Source organism: Exophiala viscosa (assembly GCF_022695815.1).
Source record: "Exophiala viscosa unplaced genomic scaffold EDD37scaffold_2, whole genome shotgun sequence".
NCBI classification, from domain to species: domain Eukaryota; kingdom Fungi; phylum Ascomycota; class Eurotiomycetes; order Chaetothyriales; family Herpotrichiellaceae; genus Exophiala; species Exophiala viscosa.
The window spans coordinates 3,488,518-3,510,485 of record NW_026944354.1 but is presented as its reverse complement, the minus strand read 5'-3'; the positions used below and the strand labels follow the sequence as shown (position 1 = coordinate 3,510,485).

The window sequence follows — 21,968 nt, the reverse complement described above, 5'->3', positions numbered from 1 at the left end:
TCGTCATCACTGCGTGTCCAAGCCTTGCGAAAGGTCCAAAGGTATAATCTAATGCGTTCGTGAGTGTGAAAGAAACAGTCAATAACAACGCCAACTCGTTCGAATGCCATAAAACCGCCACCTTGATCATTCTTTGTCCTGCATGTGGGACAGCTGCGAAACAACCTGGGAAACCTGTGCCACCATGTCATGAGGTTCGTTTAATGACGCCAAGGTGTCCTCCTTGGCCGCAGGTAGATGGTCTTGAGGAGGGATTGGTTCCGGCGGCACCGCAGCGGGCGGGCTGTACTCATGATCGTCGGCCTCATCCTTCATGCTGACATCCTCAATGGCATCTTGAGAAACGCCTCCCTCAGTCGCTGTCTTCTGAGCGATCGTCTCAACCGGCAGACCACTGGGTGGCTCAGCTGGCTGAGGTGAAGAATGAACTTGATCAGCTTCCTTGGAGGGTGCACCCTCGGCAGTGCCAATGTCAGCTTGCGTCTGAGTCTTTTCCATGGAAGGGGTCGATGCAAGGCGCCGGCTCTTGTAATCAGCGAGACTTAGTTTCTTCCTTGCAGGACTTGGCGTCACTATTGCAGGCGACGCTAGCGGGAACGAACTGGATGCTATCAGAGACAATGGTGACTCGGCTGTAGCTGTGGAAGGACCAGGAGTCATAGCCGATGCCGCAGACGTTGGATTGAATGTCGGCACTGGTGGCAGTGTAGACAGATGGAGTCGAGGCACACCCGGGGATTTGAAGGACGGCAATGTGTGAGCCGCTTGCGATGGCAAAGGATACGTGGTCGAGCCCACGTTCACGGGACTGTTGCTGCTCTTCACCTCTTCCCGAGGTCGGTCAAGGTCCTCGCCATTTACATCTTTCATCACAACATCCTCTGCTACTGACGCAGATCTACTGGTTTGCTCGGCGGCCGCTCCCAATGATGCCGACGGCGGACACGGTTGACCATGTTTCGCGCGGTCTTCCAGAAGCTTTCGAAGCAGGCGCTGGGTTGGTGTACAGAATTTTCTTCTTTTGAGTGGCGTTGTAGGCATGTCCGATTCTTCGGGATCGGTTTGAACTGAAACACTTGTATACATGGGCCGTGCAGTCTTCTGTTCGGGTCTGCCGACAGTATCGGTCGATTTGGAACGACTAAGAGGACCCCTGGGCGGAGGCGGCGACCCCATAGAGTGATCGTACGATTTGAAGGGTTGTCCACTCGGAGTCGGCGGTTGTGAAGTCGAAGGGTGTCCAAGCTGCCTCGAAGCATTGACATTTGGCGTGTTCAACGTTGAGCCACCACTGGTCCTCTTTTTCTTCCGTTGTTGTCCTTGTCCAGAGTCCTTTCTTTCTTGTTCCTTTTGTGCGAACGCCCTTTCGGCCATCTGTATCTTGCGCAATTCGCGAGCTGTAAGCCCACTTCCCAGGACTGGATCTGCGTCGAGGGCAGCTATATTCACAGGGGTGATATCGCGGCTTTGGGCTCCACTGCGGGTTGACTCTGAAGTCGACCGCCGATCGAATTGATCTTCATCGTCAAGCAGTTTTGGCTCACTTCCTGCACGACTGTTGGTAGCATGCCCGGTACCCAACGGCGACAGTGTTTGTTTGTTCTTGCTCTTCTTCCTCCTGACTGCCTTCTCTTTTGACACGCTTTCTGTCATTTTCGCCGGCAGTCTTCGGTCGAAGTTCGCCAGCAAACAAGGCGTGCTGGAGTCGCATGCGCAGTCTCCAAAGTTCGCCAAAACTCGACTCACCCAGTCCAGGCGCCGGCTCTGGGCTTGTTCGGAGTCATCACGGACAGCATCGACGGAGAACATTCCTTGATCCAAGAACCAAGTTGTGGTCAGCTCGGTGCCTGCCGGAATATCTTTGCTTGCGACGAAGCAGTGGTGCGTCTCATCGTCATCGGACACGAAAGTCTTCAGCGTGACATTGGGTCGACATGACCTGCGTATATACCGAAACTGCGTGCCAGTTTTTCTGCTGTCAATGTAGATGTCCATGTGTGGGTGGAAGAAAACGAAAGGATCCGGGTGTCGTAGTTCTTGCCATCGATTCGATGACGACTTTTGTTGACAGTATTCTTCCAACATGCCGACTTGTCCACGAACTTCACCCAGAATCTCATCTTTCTTCACAGATGCTTCTACTCGCAAGAAGCGCCATGCGGGAAACCGGCCATCAAACTCGACATCCGTCTTAGACGTGGTTTCCACAGACACCTCAGGCCAGGCACTTCGATCCAGCGGTCTGTTCAGACGTACAAAGGGTGACTTGGCAGTGGGCTGCTGGCCCGGAGTGTTCACCACCAGAGTTGGATCTGTCCGCCACGTGGATAACTTGTTCGCAGCTTGAATGGTCTGCTCATTGTCTCTGGCGATGGTGTTTCCTTCGTCTCTTTCGTACAGTTCCAGAAACTCGGGGGTATAAGTAGGTATCGCGGGAAATCGGAAGAGGTCCTGAGGTGATTTCGATGGACTCGGGTATGATTGAAGAGTGGAGATAGCTCGCTTTCTGGAGTCGCCATTCATCGACACGACCGAACCTGAGGTTCGATGATTGGTCTTTGGCTTTTTCGCAGGGGGGCCATCTTTTGTGCTGATGGTCGAGTCATGGGGCTCAAGAGAGTGCCAGCCGTTCACCAGCTCGGCAGTCACGATACTCTCCTTGTGTTTCTTTTTGTGACTTTTAGTAGCAGGCCGTTTGACCTTCCGGTCACCGCCGTCGAGAGCCTCTCGACGTCTCCTCTGTCGCTCTGTGGCCTTCTTCGCGTCAAGATCTCGGGGAAAGCAGTCTGCACAGAAATGCTCTTCTGGCACTTTTTTGCCATGGTAGTAGCATTCAATGTGCTGCCACGTATCGCACTTGGGGCAGTAGACTGTGTTTCCATCATCATCTGCGTAGATACATATGCATTTGATGGTGTATTCCTCCTCGTCTGGTATATTGTTATCAGAAGGAGACCCGTTGAGCAGAGGAGAGGCTAGAGAGGGAGCCGCGGTGACCGCATAATGATGTGGTATAGGATGCGTGGTGAGGAGGGAGGACTCTGTCATAATCTGACAGAGTACCTCCTCATCGACGGTGTTTGCGTCTTCTTTCTGGGTGTTCTGGTCATGAAATCGTGAGTCGCATATGGCGCATGGCTAGGACAGGACCACACCACCAAGGCCGAGAAGGCGTTGATCGACGCGGATTGTTGATCGCTTCAGATGTACTCGTCCCAGATGCTTGATAATATTTTTCTGCGTGTTTTTGGGGTGTTTTCCTGGTGTAGCTTATCTGTGAAATGGCGAGATGGGTGGTTCGGGAGAGACGGCGCGCAGGCGCAGATGGGAAGGGATGTCGCAAAGGCTCGATAAGCGTCTCCAATCCTTGATGAAGGCGTCTGAGAGGATTTCGAGTCGTCTTGAGACGTTTTCAACAGTGGAAAAGGTGAGAATCTCGGGGTGAAGATAATGGTGACAGAGTGTCGAAGATTGGATGGTGAAAGAAACGGGTGGGCGTCTCGAAGGCTGATGACAGGACAAAGATGCGGCGAACCGAGGACCAAGGTCTGAAGCAACTTTGTGATCGCAAAGAGAAAACGAATTATACGACGTGTAGAAGGATAGTGACTTGATTGTTGAAGAGAGGATTGGAAGGCGAAGAGAAGAATGGAGGGACACACAAGAAACGAGGTAGAGGAGTGAGTGTCTCTCACACACAGAACCTTACTAGGCACTGCGCAGGCTGAAAAGCAGCTCTGGGCGGCGTGCCGTGAACACTGAACCAGGGCTGAAAGCCAAAGGGGGAAGGCCGTCCGTCCTTGAAGATGGGCGTAATTTTGCGTCTCTCTTGCCCATGTTGCAGCGAGTCAAAGAGGACAAAAGCAGAGGGCGATTGCTTAGGGTCCCCAGGCTTCTCGACTAAGCCCGGAAGAGTCAAGTAGGCCAAAGTTTAGGGGACTGGAACCCCATTATTGATTCAAAGCAGCCACTCGTCGGTCTTGACAGCCGCGCTAGTCTGCGGCCCAGCAAGTCGCTTTGTGCTTTCTGACTGGCTTCAAGGACTTCGAAGCCGGGGGCTCTTTTTGTCTTTCCAGTCTTTCCAACTCTTTTTGCCCCTGCACGCTCCTCCTCGCACTCTTATTCACCGAATTCTTCGAGTTCTTTGCTCTCGTCAGTCTGCTCAAAAGCCCGTCATCGCTCCCTTTCCAGGTCCAACAAGCCAGCCAACCGCCCAGTTCGACGAATCAATCGGTGGGCGCGGATTCCCTCCTTCATGCCTGCGCGGTGCGCACAAGCCACGCCATTTCCTTCTCGCGCACTTCCATTTCTGCCGATTGTTTTCCTGTCAAACCTTTTTACTTTCGGTCTTTTCCTCCTCTCACTCAGATGGCTGCAGTAGCCAGTTGCTCTCCATGTTTGGAAACCGATGCTCGAAATCTTCATCTCAAAGACCGAAGCGCGCTCGCCATTTGCGATTTCACCTAACATTGCATGTTTCTTTCTCCTACACCGCTTGATCGACATGGTGAGCCTGCGCGTGTCAGCCTAAACATGCATAAAGAGATGGACAAATTAAGGCGCTGTCGCGCGCCGAGCGGGGTCAGAGACTCGACATGATGCGACACTTTGTGCTCTTGGACCAGTCCACCTCATTCAACTACTTCCGTCATCTGCGCTTTTCCATCTCTTCTTTCATTCGACTTCAAGATGGCTTAGCAAGGGTATTTCTGCCGCCGCGCCCTGTTCGATTCGACTTTGCCAATTCCCTCATCTTCCGTACAAGTCATCGTCTCGCGCACGCTATCCATACTTTTCGCCATGTCCTTGAACATCTGCGAACTATGTCACCCTGTGCTGTTATCTTCTGCTGACGTTCCCAGCGTCCTTCTCTTATCAGTAAACCACCTGTCCTTCTCAAGCTCGATCCCCGTCGAAGGTCGGTCTCAAGCTGAAGTATAAGTCGTTGAGAATCATGCGGCAGTGCAAAAGATGCATATCACGATCTTGATCCGGTCCAGCATGGGTGATGCTGTTGGTTTGGTACACAATGACCACACTCATGTGTAGGCTGGATCATGTCCTTCGGCCTTCATCGCGGGTTACTCCTCTAAAATGACACATCAAAGACCGTGACATATTGTCATAAATACCTCCCCGTAGCATGGGGGAATGGACATCCCCAGGTCGACAATAACGTCAAGAAAGGTGCCCAGGACTAAATAGACGGCCATCTGGTAAGCATCTCATGTGATTTGGCATGGAGTGGACGATCAAACAAGAGTGGGAGAGAGAAGGGTGTCCCTGGACTCAATGCAGCGCACAAGAATGCCTCCTCGAAGGGCTGTATATGCGAGGACAGTAGAGGCAGGTAGGCAATGATTCAGCAACCCGCGTCGAACGTGCTTGTTGTCATTTAATTCATCATGCGTAAGACCACCTCATCGAGCAATAGGCTCAGGAGCCGACCAAGTTTTAAATGATCCATCAAGCCTTGATAGCCAAGTTGGGATAGTTCTGACCAGTGCACATCTTCCTCGGACATGTTCAGGCGAAAAGCCTTACCAGGTACAGAGGCTCTTGTGTAGTCGTATATCATCTGTACCAGTGCCCATCTTCAGGCTGTCCCAAGATCCTTTTTGCAATACCGAGTCCCAGATGGCCACGGTTGTTGCTGTCCGCGCCACCAGGCTGGAGGACACCCCATCTCAACTCCTGGAGCCGAGGAGTCTGGTCGGGGTCGTTGTCGAGGAGCTGAACCTCCTGGGATGCATTGTCTGGCGCGTCGTCTTCTGTACCGGCAGGGTCCGCCTGATGAGCAACTGCTGGCGCTGGTTGGGCTTGAGGATCAGACTTGGGCACGGCCGCCACTTCACCTTCGGCTCCTGGCTCAGGTTGACGACAATACCCATCAACAAGGTCGTCTTTATGAGAGATTGCTAGTAATCGCCGGGACTCAGAAACAGAATCACCATCAGGCGCAGGCGCGCGCCCAGGTCCATCTTCGGCTCCGGCTCCAGCCTCAGATCCATGACGATAGCCAGTATCAACGTCACCGGCCGCGTTATCTTCGGCCGATACCTCGCTGTTGGCAGAATTGTATCGACGATCAGCTTGTGCACTGACACGAACACTCCTACGCGTTGGAAGCCGCTGGCATTGTGCAGAGATTGCTGCTGAATTCGTCCCCACGATAATGGAATTTTGGGACGGCAACGGCCACACAGTCAACACCAGTGGTATGAGCAGCGCAACGGCCGCTAACAAAAGAGTGGCTACCAGGGCTTGGACGGAGTATCCGAGAGAGTAGTGAAGACCCATGCCAATAACGTTGGCATCAGAAGGCGAGACTAAAGTGTTCACAGTCAAAAGCGTGCCCCATAACCACAATCATGATGCAAGTAAAGTATCTCACCTTTGGTAGTTGTAGCATAGAACGACTGTGACACCAACCAATGCTAACCAGAGCTGATGAGCAAATACACCGCGCCCCAGAAAAAGGGCACTGACAAAAGGTATGACGAATCCTGACCATCCGCCGGAGTTGTGACCTTGAGGCGTCGAGGAGCCTGCGAAAAGAGAGACCATTCTCGGCCTTGGAACAATGCGCTGTACAGTGAAGAGAACGTGAAATAGCAAGCCGTGATGATGATCTGTGGCAAGTCAGCCACGATCAATGTCCCGTATCCGTAGTCGAAATCCGGCAAATATAGACTGCCGTTGTTGGGGTCATCGCCGAAACCGGCTTCCGTACTAAAGCCACAGTGTGGTCAGCCTTGTTGAGGTAAAATCACAGGACAAAGACCAAACTTACAAGCCATCATTGGTCATCAGTCCCTTGATGAATAATACTGCAACGACAACAAGCACACAGCAAATCGGAAGGTATGTTGTTATCCAGGTCAATCGTGGTATTGCTGAACCCCAACTCTTCCGCCGACTTGACCAGGCTCGTGCTCCACCGATCCATCTTGGCCGCATGTCCGTCGAAACGCTCTTCCGATTGTGTTTGGTCAGCAACCTAAATTCGTTCTGACCGTATGTGCAAAGGCCTTCCGTTGTAAGGTCGCTTTCCTCCTGCTGCAGGAATAGTTGGATAGCATCGCCGAGGCATTGGACAGGGGAAGACTTCCAGAGCAACGCCAAGGTACTGATCGCGAACGCAGATTTGAAAAAAAGACAGATACCGACAACCAGCAGCAGCGGATTATACACCTCGACTTTGCAGGGAGAATCAAATGGCTCCGCTAAGCAGTATAAAGCCGTGATGTTGTTGTACTCAGCGTTAAAGGTGGGAATTGGCATCGTATTAGCTGCGTCAGCCTCAGCCTGCGTCCACTGGTAAGTCCATGGATGGGTGAGGGAGAATTTATCGCCTGGTGTCGCTCCTTCAGAGTAATCCAAATCGCCAGCGCATGGGTTGAGAATTTCGCCCATGTAAGGTTGGACAGAACAAGGAGAATCATAAGACCACAAAGAGTTGGTGTTACTGGGCGACTATCCTGTCAGCGAAGCGTAGTTGTAGTATGAAGTATTGCTGTAGGACGGGGGCACTGTCCCACTCCAGACTTGGTCATTAGTCCAGCCCGCAGGGTTGAGATTTGGGCCAGCTTCGATCACGATTACCAGATGTCGATAGAAGCGAAGACCATATCTGGATGCCAGGTATGTCTTTCGGCACTCGACACTGTCAAACTTTTTCCAATGGAAGCCTGACACATTCGCTTGTATTTCCCTGAACAACGGTTCCAGGATTGGCTGACCAAACCTCCACGTTTCCCATTGCAACAAGTTTCCCACCCAAGGAAGAACAAACGGATCGCCATCAAGGAATCCTTCGCTCACGAGGAGTTGGTCGTATTCCGTCGTGGCTGCAGTTCCGATAACAGAGGCCTGGAAAAACAGTGAAAGAGGAATAGAGCTTGCAGCGCCAACAATCCACAAGGCGCTGCGCCACCGAGGAATCGACCTTAGATTCCGAATGGAATTGATGCCGACGTCCATCCAGGTGGCTTGACGGTGCGCTTCTCGAATATCGGCCGCTTGTGGAGCGCTGACCAGGCGCATGAAGAAGTCCGAGGATACCGTGATCGATACTGAAAAGATGGTGATTACCAGATGTAGCCCAATATTGATATTCCCTGCAATGTCACAGTTCCCAGAGAACAGTGTCGTCGGCTGGGAAGAATGGCTTTTGATGAAAGTGGCAAGTAGATATACCCAGAGCACAAGACATAATGTGCAAACAAGCGAGCAAAAGATGACTCCCTTGGTCTGCCATGTCATTTTCGTCACTACAAACCAAGACGAGGATTGCGTGCGAATGGCCCAGCATGGGGATGTGAAAGAGTGTGAGTTGCGAGAGGTACAGCGCGGTGTGCACAAGATGCCCATGTATAAGCAAGTTTGAGGAACACGACGATCCTAGCTGGGGCTTCTGCGATGCCTGGTACCCATGACCAGGCGCAGCCAACGGCGACAAGCTCAACAGGTTGCTCGAGCTCTGGTCTTGCTCGGTAATGCATTGCCGTGCCGGGTCAGCGCAAAAGAGTATAGTCAGTGGCAGGGCGAAGATAAGGGGCACCAATGGTGGGCAACATCTGCCACCACAAGGCCCTCAGGCTGCCTTGTGTCTGAGACATCCTGGGGGGGAAACATACTTGCTGCAAAGGGGAGGCTCAAGGCGCACTTGGTTGAGATATCGAGGACGTGAACGTGAGTGTTTGTGGCGCTCGCATAGTCACGTCGACCTTGGTGCCTTCTTGTTGCATGAAACCGCGCGGCTACGGGATGCATGGCCACAACCAATCGAGGAGGTAGCTACATATCAAACAATGACAATCAAACATGAAGCACGTGAAGTGCAGGAATAGGGCCAATGCAGCTTGTGATTCATAGGGGATGACCTTCTTCTGATGGGTCTAATAATCTTAGCCTTCCGGATCCCTACCTACCTTGTCATGCTTGTGTGTTGATGTTGATGTAGAAACCAGTAAGTTACTGTACAAGCTGCAAAAGAGAGTCGGCGCAGGCTGAAGGCACGAAAATGATTGATGGCGCTCGGTACACCTGCCCGCACAGGCGATGCGTCTTCAGTGTCAACTATCTTCCATCGAGGCAGTCCTGCGCAATGAGTTCTGCACTCCTTCGCCAATGCAATTGCGCCCTGAACACTCGCAGCAATGTCACCTCGGGCTGTCTGCTGGTCTCTACACCTACTAATCGGTTCCAGTGTCCGGCTTCCACCATAGAAGCACATGTCTCCTTCCATTTCTGATTCAATCGCTCCTCCAGTGTCTGGCTCAATCACTCTCATTTTAAACTTGGAGAGATTCACTTGACTCACTTCTCCAGGTAGGCCACCTCCTTACTTCCCTTGTCGTCGTCGGTGACATCAACCTCACCATTTCTGATTCGCTCCTCTTCGTCTCTTCGTGCAATCTCGGCATCCATCCTCTCGTACTTCTCGGGTCTTTGGAGCTGTGTGGCGATCTTGTCCCTGAAGACAAAGACACCGGGATGCTCCTCGAAAAAGCGATCGATGTCCTCCAGAGTGCGATTTGCAGTTTCGGGGTAGAAAAAGTAAGTGGTCGGAATGAATGAAGCGCATATTACAGCCCAGATGATCCAGAATTTATAACCGAGGTTGCTGATACCCGGCGGCGTGACCTGGGCAACCATGTAGTTCATGATCCAGTTGGTTGACATGGCAAGAGATGCCCCTTTGGCTCGGAAGGAGATATGGTTGATCTCCGTTGGGTACAACCAGGGCACCCCAAGGACCTAAAAGAGTCAGGGGTCGAACCATCAAAAGTAGCAGGGCTGAAGCCTGAACTTACGCCGAGGCCGAACGAAGCAAAGAAGACAAAGAAGAAAGTCGTGGCCAGAGCGCCGAGCTTGTATGCATTGCCCTGGCCCGTCTGAGAAAGGCCGAGGGCGATGGAGATGACGACCCAGCAAGTCGAACAGGCAAAGGCAGACACCATCATCACACGGCGACGCCCGTACCGCTCGATGACAAAGTACGCTAGAAAGCTGAAGATCAGGTAGTCGACCGATCCGGCTGCGGCAAGGATACGAGCTCTGTGATTCGATATTGTCAGCCAGTCGCTCTCAAGAGGGGTCACGTGGCCCCTTGAGGCTGGACTGTAGACTTACAGCAGCTCATTGAGATTGATAGCGTGTATGAAAATGTATCTGGACGGCATCGTCAGCAATTGTCGTCGAAGAACAGCAGAAAAGCCTCACGTTTGAAAATACGAAGTGACGTTTATACCTGGTTCATATCAGCCATGTACCAACCATGTAGGCATTTCAAGTTCATACCACTGATCTGGTTCATAGCCTGCATCCATGCACCCAGAATCATTCTGCGAACCACACCGGACGGTCCACGGCCGGAAAGAAGTTGCCACCATGTGTACTTGAGTGCCGTTTCGCGATCGAGCACATCCTTGATGATGTCGAACTGTGTGCGAACGGACAAAGAGTTCGGCGTTGCGCCACGGCCTTCAAGAGCCGCCAGGACTTCGCGAGCCTCGTCGTATCGTCCCTTACGGATCAGGAGCCGCGGCGAGTCTGGGAGGAATGGGCACATCATCCAGACGAGGGCGGTGAAGACTTGATTTCAGTGAGTAATTGTCATGTCAGCTTGATGCAGGTACTTGGCCACTCACACATCTGAAAGGCCAGCGGGAATCGCCATGCAACGCTGCCAGGGGCGAAAGAGAATCCCAGGGTCAACCAATTCGAAATGCAGAAGCCTACATGACTCTGTCAGAGATGCCAACTTCCGCCAACAAAGATCACGCCTCACCAGTGATACAGTTCGCCATCTGAATGATGACCAGTTTGCCACGGCTTCTCATCTTGCTGGTCTCGGACTGCCACACACCCGCAGTAGCTGTATTCATACCAGTCCCGAGCCCAGCAACGACACGGCCTGCAATCATCTGACCCATGCTGAAGGATGCAGCCTGTATGATAGCGCCCAGTGCAATAATGCTGCTTCCCAACAGCAGTGTGCGTGGCCGCCCGAGTTTGTCGCCGGTGTAGAGCGTAGAGAGGGCGCCGCCAAAGCAGCCTAGATTGTATGCGGATGTCATGGTCCCCTGTTGAGTCGACGTTGGGTTGCCCATCTGGTCCAAGAAGTTCTGGCCGACGAGGACGTTGCCGAAGACGCCCTACGCATCGCATTGGTCAATGCCACGTCACAACCAGAGTTCACGACTAGTATAACCACCGGAGTGGCGAACGTACCTGATCATAGCCATAGAAGACGAGTACGGTCGAAGCGGCAAGTGAAATCCAGACGGTTAGGGCGTCGCCTGAGCCTCCGAGGTACTTTCGCGCCATTTTGAGAGCATACAATCCTCGATCTTGAAGGTACTGGAGAACAACAGTCTGCGCGGATGGAAGGGATATGGAGGTCACGCGAGGAAACAGATGGGCCGGGACGAAATCAGCCAGTCTCCGACTATTTATATACGACTTACAGTCCTCATGTCAGCTAGCTGTGGCAGGAGGTTTCGTCCGCCGGTCTTTGTCGCCGATCAATGAGCCGAAAGGCGAAGCTTGACAAGGTATTGTCGTGCATCGGTGAAGACGCCGGCGAAGGAAGTGAAGGGAGACGGAGTATGCAGTAGGAAAATTGTGATAGCGTAGCAATGTAGCGAGCGGGTCGACAGGTGGCACAAGTGGTAAAACTCTGCCGTTTGGTCTACATCTTTGTGCCAGGACAGCCTTCATTGGTTCTGATTGACGTGGTTGAGTGAATGGATCAGTACTCCGCGCGGGGGTTTGATATGTTGTTGTCCAAAGTGGATTCTGGAGAAGGAGTAAGTTCGGAGCCGTTTGGGGTGATCGACATGCTAGACTCTCTAGGGGTTGTCGATGTCCTCTCGGCAGTCCTTGTCACTTGTGCGTTGTGCGCCATACCCGAGGATCGATGGGTCATGCATCATCGTCTTCCATGCCTGCGCGTGAGTAGAAATTCGGAGACATCGATCAGAGATGCTTCCAGTCTGTAGGCTAGCTCTGGATCTTGCATCTATGGCACCGGACGCAGATATAGGGCAACAACGGCAAAAGCATTTGCAGAAAGTAGAAGGCATAGACAACTTCCGGTGGGAAAAGTCCGTGCAGATAGGTCGGTCGATCCCTGCTTGGCCATGTCATGTCGTGCGTCTTGGAGATCATGAGAACAGTTTTGTTACACCATCGTGGATCATCGAAAGTGGTGGAGAGATGGGGAAAGAGTATCGATCTGCACAGGGATGGAGAACAGCGTCAGAAGTACAGGAGTCAGAAATTCGAACCTTGTGGTTAAGAAGGTGATAAAGAAAACAGCGAAATGGGTCGTCTTCGGTCACCTGCCATCAGGTACGGTCATGTTGCCGACGATGACCGACGACTGTCTTCGGCCCAGTACCTCCAAGACCTGTACGGGGTATTCGCTTCCGGCAATACCCTCCTGTTGTCAGGCCTTGATCCCACCGGGTACCATCGTGGCAACAGGGGCTTTGAAATACAACAGCCATGCAGCATTTCTGTCAACAGTTTCAACAAGAGATGCCTTTCTTGATGACCTAGAGTTGTCGAGGCTATTTATTTCCAGCCGCTGATCTTCATCGTTCCGTTCTCGGCAAAGTTCCTGTGCATATCGAACGCCTGGAACAGCAAGTGAGGTTCATGACCCATGCCTTTCCTCAAACATTCGAACTCTGCCTTGTTGAAGTAATCTTCGAGAATTGGTCGGTAGTCTGGATGTGCACAGTGCTTGATGATCTCACGTGCTCGTTCACGCGGAGACATGCCTCGAACGTCGGCCAGACCCTGTTTCGGCGCATTAGCCTTTCTCATCACCAATACAATGACGACGGGGAGTACTCACAATCTCAGTGACGATGACATCTAGATCGTGCTCAGTCTGGTCCACGTGGGTGCACATCGGCACAATGCAGCTAACACCGGTAGGATCGGTCTTCGACGGCCGAGTACTAGGTGTGTGCATGATGGAATATTTTGCGGATCGCAGGAAATCTGCTGATCCACCAAGACCGTTGAGCATACGGGAGCCCATCACACAGGTACTGTTGGCATGAGCATAGATGTCGACCTCCACCGGCGTGTTCATGCCGATCACACCCAAGCGGCGGATGATTTCGGGTGAGTTGGACACTTGTTGAGATCGCAGGAGAAGTTTTGCATGATATTGTTCCCACTGTCAATCGTCAGCATGAGATCTGACAAAGCATACCTACAGCCACTCACCCCATCATAGAATCTCTTGAAGCCTCCCGGGGAGAACCGAATTGACGTTGCGGTTGCGAAATCCAAGTTTCCGCTGTCGAAGAGATCCAGGAAAGAATCTTGCAAAACTTCAGTCCAGACCTTCAGATTCTTGAAGTTGGCTCCTCCTTTCTACCACTGGGTTAGTCTGACGAACAAGCCATTCGTGCCACGCAATACTCACAGCCAAACCACCAACGACGGCATTGGCAATGTTTCCAATGCCAGATTGAATAGGTAGGAGGTTGGCGGGAAGTCTGCCGTGCTTGACCTCGTGTTGCAAGAATTCGATAAGGTTAGAGGCAATTGCTCTTGATGTGTCGTCTTCGGGTGCATTCTCGGTGGTCTGATCAGGGTAATCCGATTCCACGACTGCGACCACTCGTTCGGGATCAACAGGGATATGCGGCGTGCCTATGCGGTCTTCGGGTGACATGATGAGGTATGGCTCGTCCGGAGTTAGTGGGATTTCCCTGAGAAAATCAGTGCACTCACCTTTCTCCGTGGCGGCAGATCCGTCATCGTGATGTCGTGAAGACCTTCAAAGCTGGGAGCAGCAGTGTTTATCTCGATAATGATCTTCACAGTGGTCAGCCATGGAAGAGATTGGTGTGGCGTGCGCCAATACCTTGTCGGCCATTTGAATGATTTCAGGAGAAGCTCCCACGCTGGCTCCGGGAATGATACCTCCATCTTCTGTGATAGCGGACGCCTCGACGATGGCTACATCCAACCTGTTGTTGGCCTTGTTTTTGGTGTAGAAACCGTACATCAAGTCAACGGGAAACATGCTAAGATGTTTGTCGAAAAATTTAATGTTGCCGTTGTTGATACCCTTTGCAATCTCCTTTCCTACTTGATGAGGTGCTCGTCGCTCAATCATGTTGAGGTTGGCCCATCGATTCTCGGTCTCGGCTCCTGACGAGGCGCCCACAAAAAGGTTGTACTTGAGCTGCCCCTGAAGGTTGTTTTTCTCAACATGATCAGCCAAAGCCGTCGGGACCTTCCTGTCGACAGATAAGCATCCTCAGCAGCTCCGGGGGGGTTGAAGATCACCTACTTTGGATAGCCCACACCTGTAAATCCTGACCACCCGATATAAGTACCGTTTGGGAAGAGATCAATGAGGTCTTCAGCCTTGCAAAGCTTATTGAGGTAGCTAGCCCGCCGGCAACGGCTCTTCAGGAGAGCTGAGGCGGCCATGACCGGACGTCCAACAAATGTAAGCAAGTCAAGCAGCCGGTTTGGCAATGTAAGGATTGTCGCAAAGGATCTTTCCTCTGAAGCCTTTGTTGTCGTTCACAGCTTGGAGTTTAATTTGTGGTGGACAAAAATAACAATCAAGAAGCTTTGAACCGGATGTGGTAGGACTTGGGAAGTTTCGTCATTGGGCAGTCAGTCAGCACCGCGAACCCCCTCGTCTCAAGATGGATGATCAGACCACAAATCAAATCGTGCTAAAAGGTTCCGCCAGCGGTCTTGTTATCGAACAACCAATTAAACAGGCATCGGGGATTTACAAGTGACAATGATGGATTACTGGTAGGTCGTAGCACGCGTCTTGGTCTCGCGTGTGTCCCCCGAGACTTCTCCGGCCTCCATAACTCCCCGTTAAATTGGCTTCACCTCCCACTCACCTCTGACTAAATTCGGGTTTCCCTCCAGATTCAAAGACCCGTGAACGGCAAAGACCATACTCTAGACTCGCGACCATGATGGCAACTGCAGCGATAGGCTTCGATCCCAGCCGGCTTTCCTTGACGCTGGCATTCTTTCCGAGCCGAACACGACAGTCATAATTACTACTTACAAAACAATGGCTGAGGCAGATGGTCATACCTTAACTCTTCCCACGGATCTTCTGGATCTGCTCCATCGACCTGACCTAAACAGGCTCTGTCAAACAATTTCTCACCAACATTAATGCTCCCGCTGATAACCCTTATCAGTTTGACTTGCTGTTCCTGATCCGCTTTATGAGATGTCTCCAAGGCTACAAAGTAAGCGCAAATACCCTCATGAGAAATAGCGACCAGATTCTCCGGTGTGTCTTTGGCAGGTCTCGAGCCCGTGAACATCTGAACAGCATTCTGGAGACGACGAGCATCCGGAGCGTTCCATTCGGTCCCGAACACGATCTTGAAATGCTCCGTCCAGTGCGAGCCTCGAGCTTCCAATCTTTTCGACACCTGGCCGAGGTAGTAATTTTGAATGCCTGTTCGCGTCGGGTACAATCGAGCCGCCACCGTCATTCTCGACAAAGACAGCCCCAACGAGATGATTGTCTCGGTAAGAGCAGCCAGGCAGTACCCATGTGTCGGCGGAATACCTTCTTGCCCCGGCTGGAGTTTGTCTTTGGATGTACAGATGCCGCAGTGGCAAGCCGCGCGTATCTTACTCAACTGCTCCACGTAAGACGTTGATGCCTCATCATGGGTCAATTTCAGAGATCGCTCCATGCGGCCTTGAAATCGTCTGAGCTCAGGAAACCAATTGCCAAGGGTCTGCACCAAGCCTGCTCCATATGATGCGGTATTGCTCTGGTTCTTGGTTGAGACGAGCTCGATATGTTCATGTCCCTTCCCCAAAGCAAGACCCTCAAACATCCTTGCCGCACTTCCAATCATTGTTCCAAACGATTTCGATTCTTCGTGATCCAAGATATGAAAACTCCGCCCGAAGACTCGCGGAAGGAGTGATTGCCATGCCACACGGCCACCAAATGGAGTCGCGTGCACAGCGGCAGGGTATGTGTGGTCGACGAGACTCAGATCTGCAATGCCCGCTGCATTTTGGCTGTGGGGTTCAAACGAAAAATTGATGCTAGGATTTTTGACGAAGATCATGGTCACCTGTGGTTCTCGGTCGGGATGGGTTTTACGGAGCTGCTCCCCATTGTCGTCGTAGATTGTTATTTGTAGGTCGCACAGCCATTCTGCTATGGCTCCTATCCAAGCAATGATTGCGCTACCGGTGAATGTGACCTCTTTTTCTTCTCCACCAGTGATACGCATCAAGGCCGAGAGAGCATCTGCAATCACGCGTGGAGGGAAGACAGCATCAAGCATCTGGATGTTGACAGGATACGGGTACAATCGAATGTACTCCTCGACCAACAAACCAAAATCTGTCGCTGAAAATGCTCCGCTGTAGGCATGCAGATTGGACTTCCACTGCGAAAAGTGCGGAGTCAGATCATCTGGCCCTGCTGCAGCCTTTGTCAGCTCCCAAAGTACTTTGGCTCCATAGGTCTCGTGGAAGCTCTCTCCCAAGGCTATCATCACAGAAAGATGCTCATAAGACCCTAGGTGAACCACCTTATCGTGGATGACATGTAGGGGGCCCCAGCCAAAAAGGAGCTTCTCGTCCGGTGCAACCGATGTGTGGACAGGAAGATTGCCAAGTGCATTGTTCACGTTCCGTTGGCCCTGTACAGCAATGTTGAGGGGCTTGAGGAGAATATAACCAACGAAGCGAGCGTAGGGATCGACTTTGGCACCAGTGAACTTCCGCAAAGTACCTGAGTATACTGTTATCTTCTCAGGGAAGTCGTCGCCGATAATAGGCATGTTGGGTCACCTTGTCGAGGTTGCGCTGGTACTTTCATGTATCGCCAATAGTCAATGTCGCTTGTTGCGGGACATTAAGATAAGAGATGTGTTCCGGTCAGCTGTAGCAGCCGGCATACCAGGCGCAGACCACGATTGACGTTGAATCCAGACCCAAAAAGGCATACAACGTGACTAAGCGAACGTCGATCGACCAGAGGCAGCGTACTTGTACAGACAGAATCGAATAAGGTCATCAAGGTCGAGAAAATGGGCATTTGGATGCGAGGACACCAATTGCGGGGTAAGAAAGATAAGGCATTGAATGATCTGGGCGCCTAAAGAGTAACCCGCCTATCTCTCCTACTGTAGTAACCGTAAAAGATCGTTCACCCTCGGCGAGGAAGGAGACTCCTTGTTCTTCCAGGTTGGAGAGCGAGTTGAGGGAGCAACAGCAGCTGGATTTCGTGCACCCATCCCCTGGTGTATTGCAATGCAGAGGCCAACCTCCCGGAGCGTGCAAAACGTCACTGAGTGTCCTGATTGTGGCCGGAGTGTAGCTGCAATCTACAGGTCTCGGGAACTGCTTAGATCAGCCGGGCTGGTCCCCAAACCCACTGGATGAGTTATCGTACCCTCTTCACATGACTTCTCGGGTGTGGTAACTGCGTTGCGCTATGCTATGCGAACCATCGACGATTGCTGACACATCAGCCCCGGAAACCCCTGAGAAGGCTTCAGGAGTTCCGTGTAAGTCGGTGCCCCCCTGCGACAGTCTTGCTGACAGTTTGGTCAATGCTTCAACTTCGTGCAAATCAAGTTGCTTGGCTTTTGATGCATTGAAAAGCAAGCGAAAACCAAATCCTGTTCGATCTGCCTCGCCTACTATAAACCACGTGGAGGAGTGATCTCCATCTACTTTTCGCTGGTTCCTGGCTAGCGCATCTACAACTGATAGCACGCTAGCTATTGTATAATATCCGATCAGAACTTACCCTCTTCCCGTTCAAGGTCTCCTTGTCCCACCTCGCAACAGCAACCACTTCTGCTAAGCTGGCTGATTAGGGTGGAACGCATGGCGGAAGCGGCAGATAGACCGCCATTGTTTCCAAGATTTGGCCGCGGCTTGATACTGTTCAAGCTCAAACCAAGCTATTGATCAAGGCTTCAAGCTCCTCTCTACGAACAATTCCACGAACGAACGAGTTCGGCTGTTCAACTGCATTAGTGGATCGCATACTTCGCATGCACACCTGCAGCTTGACGTTACTAAGCGCGAATACGGCTTTCCATCAAGGCATCTCTTGCGTTTCATAGGATGAGAACAAAATCAACTGCTCAAGTGCATTAGTGCGTTGCCTACTTCGCGTTTAGACCTGCACTCAATACCCGTGCGCGGTACACCAGGACTTCGAGGACGTCATGCCTTGCGTTATTCGACAAGACCGTCCATTTCTGGCCTCCTTCCACAAGCGGCATGGCTCCCCATAGTCTTGGGGGCCTGAACGGGCCACGAGGCTGTAAGGCGAAGGCAGCCTTGAGTTGTCGTGGTGTGTAATGGACGCTGTAAATCTGTTGAGACTCCGGTCGCGTTTTGCCCCCTCATGCGCCGGCGTCACTACGTTATGCGCAGTTCCTGGCGGCTACAATTTGCACAACCGCAGTTTTCCGCGCTTCAGGCCTTGTATGATGCCTCTCATATGCTCATATGTACAACGCTTGCGCGCAATTCTTGGAAGATATAACTCCCGCTTCTTCGAGGATAGCCCGACGTGCAGACTCCAAGGCTGTCAATCTTCCTGCCCATTTAATAGACGTAATATAGAATCGTCCCGCTGTCCTCATTTTGGAGCTTGTGATTCGTCGCGCGCAACCAGATTCGCAGAGCCCAGGTGCTGGCAATGGTCATGGTAGCAAATGCAGCATCGCTCGCCATTCCAGTGAGGTAGTGCGGACCGTCGCTCTTAGGATAAAGATACGGCGTGTAGACGTAGGAGAGATTGGCAAAGACATTCACAATCGACAGAGCCACTGCTTTTTTCTCGGTCGTCTGGCCCAGTGTTGCGCTGACCCAGCCAAATATTATAGAGTTGACAGCATAAGCTCCTGAGGCGAACATGAAGCACGAGACATATCGTGCGGCAACGTTCAGAGTGGCGCAGGAGATGATGAATCCCGTAAGAGCTAATCCCATGCAGCCGGTGATATGCCACGTCCGCTCGTTGAACTTGCCAGATGAAAGGGCAGCCAGGATGCCGAAAAGTCCGGACACATGATAAGGAGGGCAGGTCAGCAGCAATGTGATTGTACTGTTGAAGCCGAGGCCGCCGATCACAGTGGGGAAGAAATTGTTGAAACTACATGCGCTGATGTGCATGTTCTGCATGAAGCAGAGCAAGTAAAGCCGCGGATCTTTGACTGCCTGAACGAAGCCAGACCAAGGTCCTTTGCTTGTGGCAATGCCCACTGTGTCACGAGCGATTCTGTCGTGCGCCAATCGACGTTCAGCAGGTTTCAACCATCGTGTAGTCAGGGGAAAGTCAGGCAGAATCCATGCGGCAGCAAACGCACAGCCCAGCGTGAAGAGCCATCGATGATGAACAAGTATCTCCAGCCAGCGAGGCCATGTGCTCCATCGAGAGTATTGAACACGGCTGCTGCGATCAGGCCTGCAAAAGATGTTGAAAAGATGTTCCCAGAGTATAGAATGGCAAGTCGTGTTGCGATCTCCTTGCGCGTATAGAACATTGACAGAAAGCATAATGCTGCAGGATAGTAGGGCGCTTCGACAACGCCAATGAAGAAACGGCAGAGGACCATGCCAGTGTAGCTCTGCGTGGCCGCTGTCGTTGCTGAAACCACAGCCCATGTCGACATACAGATGCTCATATAGAGTGACGGTCTGACTTTAGTCGAAGAGATCAGCATGTTTGATGGCACTTGCATCAAGAGGTACCCGACGTAGAGGATACTGATACAAGTGTTGTACTGTGCTCCGACCATGCCTGGGTCTTTCTCCATTCCGTTCAGACGAGCCGTGGTGATCGCATTTCGGTCAAGATAGTTCCTAGTGATATAATGAGCGGCATGTCAAGGGGCTGGGTAGTCTCCTATATAAGCTTACATGAAGTACATAATCCAGAGGATTGGCATGATATAGATGTCCAATTTTCGGACCAACGCAATTTCTGCTGCATCTTTCTTAGATGAGGCACCTGCATAGTCTCCTGTCTCAGTGCTGGGACCTGAGTCTTGCATAGCGTGCTGGTCGATCTCATAGCCTTCGTCCTTCTTGAGGTGAATGGCTGGCGTCATCTTGGAGCGTGATATGTGAGGAGTATTCGAAATCCGTATAGATGTGTTTGGTAGACAATGGTATGGCTCTTCTTAAAGTATCCTTTAAGTGACCTACGCATATTGTAAACGGCAGTAAAATAACAACTCGTTTTTATATCTCCCTTGAAAGCGGCCGAAGCCCTCGCATCGTGCCTCTCGTCCTCAGGCAACATGAAATACATTTCTATCCAATGCAGTTGTTCATTCCTCCACCGTTTTCGATGCTCTTGTGAGGTTGGCTGTCGCAACACGTGCTACGGAAAGAAATTTGTGCCAGTGGGTGGAATCGTGGTGTATATCGCACTGCCTTTGACCTTTCGCCCTCGGTGGTGGAGCTCCGAAAACTGTGCTTGACGGACCAAGCCTGCACCTTCGGTGACCACTTTCCGGGCCACGTAGGTGACCTTAATCCTTCACATGCTCAAACTGCAAAGCATGTGTAGGAGTGCTCGAGAGGTATGTCGGGTCAGTGACAGGGGAGGTGCCGGAGGGGGATTTGCCTGATGACGGTAAGGCTTGCCAAGCTAGCAATATGCTCTTCAAGGTAGAACAGTCACACATTGCACATGGTGTGTACTTTTCTTTTGATTAGACAGATACGCTTTCACCGCAATTCAGGTCACGATGATTTCAGGCATCACTGTCGACCCAAAGCTTCGGCTCAAGCACCTTCTCGACCAAAATGAGGTAGCGCTTGCCACCTTCGTGACCCTTCAAGGATCACGAGCGGCACAGGTGATCGCTCACACCGGACTTGATGTACGTGAGAGATCTTTGTTGCAAAGGAAGCCTCTAAGTCCACTTTTTAGGCTGTCATAATCGATCAGGAACATGGTATGTGTGTCCGGCAGTGCATTTGTTACGGGTTCTCCTATGTGTCCGGACAGATGCCCCAGGCAATTCTCCCTCACCTTTGCAAGGCGGATCATGCACATGGACGACTGACTCTGACCAGGCCACATTGGTGATTCTGAAATGCACGACATGGTTGTTGCCGTTTCCGGATCTGGCGTTTCACCTATCGTACGAATAGCCGGGCTCTCTGGCATGTTGATCAAACGAGCTTTGGATACAGGGGCTCAGTAAGTACTTTGCTTCTCCACGCGTTTAGAAGGGGTGTACTGACGAGCTCACCCTTAGTGGCATCATGGTACCCACGGTCAACAGTGCTGAAGAAGCCCGCTCGGCCGTGTCCTGGGCCAAATTTCCTCCGGTGGGTGTCAGAGGTCAAGGGTCACCTTTCGCATGTTTTGAGCATGGACTAGCAACCCCATCAGAGTATGTAGCAAAAGCAAACGCGGGCATCATAACAATGATCCAGATAGAGACAAGGGCTGGAGTTGAGAATATTGATCAGATTTGTGAGGTGGAAGGCGTTGGTACGTTCTCCTGTCGTCGTGCTAGGAAATAGTTGACGATCTGAACAGACCTTCTATTCATTGGACCGAATGATTTGGCACTCGCGCTACTTGGATATACACCTGCCAAATATACCGAGACGTGCTTTCTTGAAGCTATCGACAAAGTAGTCGAAAGTGCGCACAAGCACGGGAAGAAGGTCGGCATCTTGTCGGTGGATGGGGAGGCTGCTAAGAAGGCAAAGGAGAGGTTCGACATGGTAGTACTGAGCAACGACGTGAGGTCACTGCAAGCTTGGTATAGCAAAGAGTTGAAATTGGCACGGTCTTGATATAGACAGCCTCCCATCTCCGTAGGCTGAGATATATTAGATCGAGAAAGGCCACGACTACTTTTACTACTCTTTCACGCTTTATTCTTATAGGGACATCGAAGAAAGGACTGATAAGCAGCACG

At 51.7% G+C, this 21,968-nt stretch overlaps 6 protein-coding genes across 6 annotated transcripts; 1 reads left to right on the top strand and 5 right to left on the bottom strand.

Annotated features, from left to right (window-relative positions):
• Positions 1 to 5,574: 5,574 nt before the first annotated feature.
• On the bottom strand, positions 5,575 to 8,265 carry EDD37DRAFT_606696 (uncharacterized protein; the record flags this gene model as incomplete). The annotated part of the gene is made up of 4 exons (XM_062814913.1): positions 5,575 to 6,329; positions 6,443 to 6,732; positions 6,794 to 7,476; positions 7,606 to 8,265. 4 exons carry the CDS (start codon positions 8,263 to 8,265, stop codon positions 5,575 to 5,577), a joined length of 2,388 nt encoding a protein of 795 aa, XP_062673800.1.
• Positions 8,266 to 9,321: 1,056 nt separating this feature from the next.
• EDD37DRAFT_647569 (MFS transporter) lies at positions 9,322 to 11,334 on the bottom strand (the record flags this gene model as incomplete). The annotated part of the gene is made up of 8 exons (XM_062817896.1): positions 9,322 to 9,762; positions 9,819 to 10,062; positions 10,138 to 10,176; positions 10,228 to 10,255; positions 10,306 to 10,599; positions 10,656 to 10,742; positions 10,796 to 11,162; positions 11,239 to 11,334. The coding sequence occupies 8 exons, from the start codon at positions 11,332 to 11,334 to the stop codon at positions 9,322 to 9,324; spliced, it is 1,596 nt and encodes a 531-aa protein (XP_062673799.1).
• A 1,116-nt stretch (positions 11,335 to 12,450) lies between these two features.
• Positions 12,451 to 14,764, bottom strand: EDD37DRAFT_281940 (acetyl-CoA hydrolase). The gene is made up of 7 exons (XM_062811074.1): positions 14,330 to 14,764; positions 13,898 to 14,276; positions 13,765 to 13,848; positions 13,454 to 13,717; positions 13,252 to 13,401; positions 12,872 to 13,201; positions 12,451 to 12,813 (listed from the first exon to the last, which is right to left on the bottom strand). Exons 1-7 carry the CDS (start codon positions 14,470 to 14,472, stop codon positions 12,586 to 12,588), a joined length of 1,578 nt encoding a protein of 525 aa, XP_062673798.1. The 5' UTR covers positions 14,473 to 14,764; the 3' UTR covers positions 12,451 to 12,585.
• A 51-nt stretch (positions 14,765 to 14,815) lies between these two features.
• EDD37DRAFT_623681 (uncharacterized protein) lies at positions 14,816 to 17,148 on the bottom strand. Its single transcript, XM_062816120.1, has one exon. The coding sequence runs from the start codon at positions 16,836 to 16,838 to the stop codon at positions 15,072 to 15,074; it is 1,767 nt and encodes a 588-aa protein (XP_062673797.1). The 5' UTR covers positions 16,839 to 17,148; the 3' UTR covers positions 14,816 to 15,071.
• A 1,476-nt stretch (positions 17,149 to 18,624) lies between these two features.
• EDD37DRAFT_677885 (major facilitator superfamily domain-containing protein) lies at positions 18,625 to 20,577 on the bottom strand (the record flags this gene model as incomplete). The annotated part of the gene is made up of 3 exons (XM_062819621.1): positions 19,942 to 20,577; positions 19,470 to 19,884; positions 18,625 to 19,425 (listed from the first exon to the last, which is right to left on the bottom strand). Exons 1-3 carry the CDS (start codon positions 20,130 to 20,132, stop codon positions 18,625 to 18,627), a joined length of 1,407 nt encoding a protein of 468 aa, XP_062673796.1. The 5' UTR covers positions 20,133 to 20,577.
• A 167-nt stretch (positions 20,578 to 20,744) lies between these two features.
• On the top strand, positions 20,745 to 21,940 carry EDD37DRAFT_623676 (Pyruvate/Phosphoenolpyruvate kinase-like domain-containing protein). The gene is made up of 5 exons (XM_062816119.1): positions 20,745 to 20,912; positions 20,963 to 20,987; positions 21,109 to 21,235; positions 21,294 to 21,532; positions 21,581 to 21,940. Exons 1-5 carry the CDS (start codon positions 20,778 to 20,780, stop codon positions 21,841 to 21,843), a joined length of 789 nt encoding a protein of 262 aa, XP_062673795.1. The 5' UTR covers positions 20,745 to 20,777; the 3' UTR covers positions 21,844 to 21,940.
• The last annotated feature ends 28 nt before the right edge of the window (positions 21,941 to 21,968 follow it).

Excerpts from the sequence above, each read along its gene's own strand:
- EDD37DRAFT_281940 (XM_062811074.1), bottom strand. The coding sequence starts at position 14,472 with ATGGCCGCCTCAGCTCTCCTGAAGAGCCGTTGCCGGCGGGCTAGCTAC. Across the intron at positions 13,718-13,764 it reads ATCTGCCGCCACGGAGAAAG|CCATACCTCATCATGTCACC; the intron begins GTGAGTGCACTG and ends ACTCCGGACGAG. Across the intron at positions 13,202-13,251 it reads TCAAGAGATTCTATGATGGG|TGGGAACAATATCATGCAAA; the intron begins GTGAGTGGCTGT and ends GACGATTGACAG.
- EDD37DRAFT_623681 (XM_062816120.1), bottom strand. The coding sequence starts at position 16,838 with ATGCCTATTATCGGCGACGACTTCCCTGAGAAGATAACAGTATACTCA.
- EDD37DRAFT_623676 (XM_062816119.1), top strand. The coding sequence starts at position 20,778 with ATGATTTCAGGCATCACTGTCGACCCAAAGCTTCGGCTCAAGCACCTT. Across the intron at positions 20,913-20,962 it reads TCGCTCACACCGGACTTGAT|GCTGTCATAATCGATCAGGA; the intron begins GTACGTGAGAGA and ends TCCACTTTTTAG. Across the intron at positions 21,236-21,293 it reads GCTTTGGATACAGGGGCTCA|TGGCATCATGGTACCCACGG; the intron begins GTAAGTACTTTG and ends GCTCACCCTTAG.